The 2,754-nt window shown below is 56.0% G+C and overlaps 1 protein-coding gene across 1 annotated transcript; it reads right to left on the bottom strand.

Moving 5' to 3' along the window:
• Window positions 1-1,097: 1,097 nt before the first annotated feature.
• On the bottom strand, window positions 1,098-1,337 carry TMEM238L (transmembrane protein 238 like). The gene has a single exon (XM_049858984.1). It carries the CDS (start codon window positions 1,335-1,337, stop codon window positions 1,098-1,100), a length of 240 nt encoding a protein of 79 aa, XP_049714941.1.
• Window positions 1,338-2,754: the final 1,417 nt, after the last annotated feature.

The raw sequence follows: 2,754 nt of genomic DNA, 5'->3' as shown, positions 1-2,754 counted from the left end.
GCCGGTGAAACCAGCCTGGTTCCAAGGTCGGTCTCCTTGGAAGAGCTTCCAGAGCCGGAGCTCAGGATTCTGGGGGCCAAGCCGCTGCTATCTTTTGGGCTCTGTCCCCCCAAGAGCAGTCTTGCAATTACGTGCCTCCTTAGTAACATGCAGTCAACCGAGTTACCCTAGCTGGTTGCCTGGCAGTTAAGTGTCGCTCTGTCAGTGAAGTGGGGAGCCATGGCCGTTCAGCTTTCCTGTCTCCCAGCCTGGTCATGTCGGGTGGTTGCCCCTGGGAGTGTGTGAGAAGTAGGGGAGAGGGCACTGACCCTCTCCTGCATGTCCCCTACTCCCAGGACAGGAAGCAAGGGAGAAGGGCAGTCTGCTCTCCTTCCTGCACCAAGTCCCTCTCACCCCCTCCATCCACACAGGACTTTAGCAGCTGTCGGGGAGTTTCTACCTCCTGCTTGGGCTAATGGCTTTGCTTCCCCCAGGGCCTGTCCCCACAGAGAATCAGGATGGGCTCTTTTTGCCCAGGTCGCCTGCTGAAGGGATAATGTCTGGTTCTGCATTGCAGGGCCAGTCAGTGGCCTAGCCCCCAGAATCCTGAGCTCCGGCTCTGGGAGCTCTTCCAAGGAGACCGACCTCGGAACCAGGCTGGTTTCACTGGCTGCCCTCTTCCCTGGGTGGGCCAGGAGCTGCTCTCAGGCCGGCCAGACACTTCCTTCTGATTGCAGGATGCAAGAGCAAAGTCGAAGGGTCCCTGGAGACACTCTTTCCAGTCTCCATGAAAGAAAAGGGTCCCCAGCGGAAGAAATGTCTACCCCACGTTCACCTGGCTGGTCCACTGCAGAATCTCCTGGAGCTGGGGCTCAAGGTGCCCCTAGTCAGGGCGCCTCCTCTTAGAGTTTTCTGGCCGTTTGTCTGTTCTGCCTGCTCCTGCTCATTCCAGCCTCCCTGGCCGCCCTGCCAGACAGGCGTCATGCCCACTCACCTGGTCCCCGGGGGGCCCTCCGGGTGGGAGCTGCAGGATGTCCCTGCTCCTCGAACCATCCGGGCTGCCCCAGGTTCAGACTCAGCTGCACGGTGCCCACATCCCTCCTCTGCCCATGGCCGAGCTACAGGTTCAGTTGGTCAAGAGGCACCTCAATGTTGAAGGAATACCAGCTGATCCAGAAAAGGAGGCTGAGGGCCAGAATCAGGGCCCCTGTGTAGACCAAGAAGTCCCAGTAGTTCAGGGAGGCGAAGATCCCCACCAGCAGGAAAACCAGACCAACAGCATCGACCAGGATGGCGAGGCAGAGTAAGATCACACACCGCCCACAGCTGCACCTTCCGCACAGCCGGCCCAGGAGCATGGCCCGGGAGGAGCCCCGCCGCACAGCCGGGGGAGATTTGCATGGGAGGCTGGCTTTCCTGCCTCCAGCTGCTGCCTTCTCTCCCTGCTGGGTGTGGGCGAATGCGGGAGCCACAAGGAAGTAGACGTGGACCTACACCTTTATAAGCCCAGCAGCCAGTGGGGCAGGATATTTCTTGTTTCATGGCTCAGGAATGAGACTGACCCAACAGGCTGACGTTGCTTTGATTGGACTGGTCATCACTGGTGCCAACCAAGTTAGGTGTCAGAGAAGGAGTCAGGGTGCCCTCGAGATGGGGTCTAAAGACCTGAGCTCCCTGGGGCCTGAGGCACCCAGTGGCCACGGAAGAGCGACGGTCTTGCACCTTGTTCTCTGCCTTGGGAGCCAGACAGCCTGCGTATCCTGGGCAAGACCTGCCATCTTTGCGAGATATGGTTTCTTCGTCTGTATGTGGTCATTGTTGTTGTTAGTGGCTACGGACTCGGCCCTGGACTCATAGTGACCGTCAAGCACAAAGGAAAGAAATGCTGCCGGATGGGTTGGGGCTCAGACCCTTGTGATCCATAAGGTTTTCACTGGCTGATTCTGGGAAGTAGATGGCCAGGCCTTTCTTCCTAGTCTGTCTTGGTCTGGATGCTCTGCTGAAACCTGTTCAGCATCATAGCGACATGCAAAGCTTCCACTGACAGACAGGTGGTGGCTGTGCCTGAGGTTCACTGGCCGGAGCCAAGGTCATAGAAGGTAAGGTTTCTGCCATTGGACCACCAACTTCCTCACCTGTATGTGATAGGATGCGGTCTTCTTCCCTGTTGCCCCTTTGCCCTACTCTTCCTGGTGAGGAAGGGAGATTTCTGTAAAGGAGATGGGAGAAAATTGGTTGACATAAACAGATATTGAATGATGCTGTAAGCATTGGTCAATATTAGCGAGAGAAAGGCTTGCCTGTCTCATAGATTTCCCCCACACTGAAGGCTGTGAGCTTCCTGGGACAGCCGGCTGTAAGGCTCCTTCACAGCCTCCGCAGAAAGGCAGACCCCTGAAAGGTTGGAAAAGAGAGATGAGGCAAGGGAGAGCGGAGACTTCTGGGTCCCTCTGCTCGGTGTAGACCAAAACACAACTCCAGGCAAAAGTCAAGACATGTTTCCGCTGTCCTTTGTTTTGTTGTTTTCTAGACTAACTTTCTGTTTGCTTTCTCTCTCATGATGGGCTCACCTGTATGTCTTTCCAGACACTGCACACATACCCAGGAGTTACACATAAAGCAGGGTGATGGTATCACTGCGGCCAGCTCACAGGTGAGTGGAGTAAGCATCAAATGAGAAAATGCAGAGCAGCCTTCGGTCATCTCTGACGTTGAGCAAGTCATCAACCCTCCCTGGGTCTCAGTTTCCCCAGAGAAGTGAGGAAAATCATTTCC

The sequence above is a fragment of the Elephas maximus genome, chromosome 19 (genome assembly GCF_024166365.1).
Source record: "Elephas maximus indicus isolate mEleMax1 chromosome 19, mEleMax1 primary haplotype, whole genome shotgun sequence".
Taxonomy (NCBI): Eukaryota; Metazoa; Chordata; class Mammalia; order Proboscidea; family Elephantidae; genus Elephas; species Elephas maximus.
The sequence above is the reverse complement of the archived record's forward strand: the minus strand, read 5'-3'. Positions and strand labels throughout refer to the sequence as shown.

Bases quoted from the DNA above. Each gene is read 5' to 3' on its own strand.
- TMEM238L (XM_049858984.1), bottom strand. From the start codon at position 1,337: ATGCTCCTGGGCCGGCTGTGCGGAAGGTGCAGCTGTGGGCGGTGTGTG.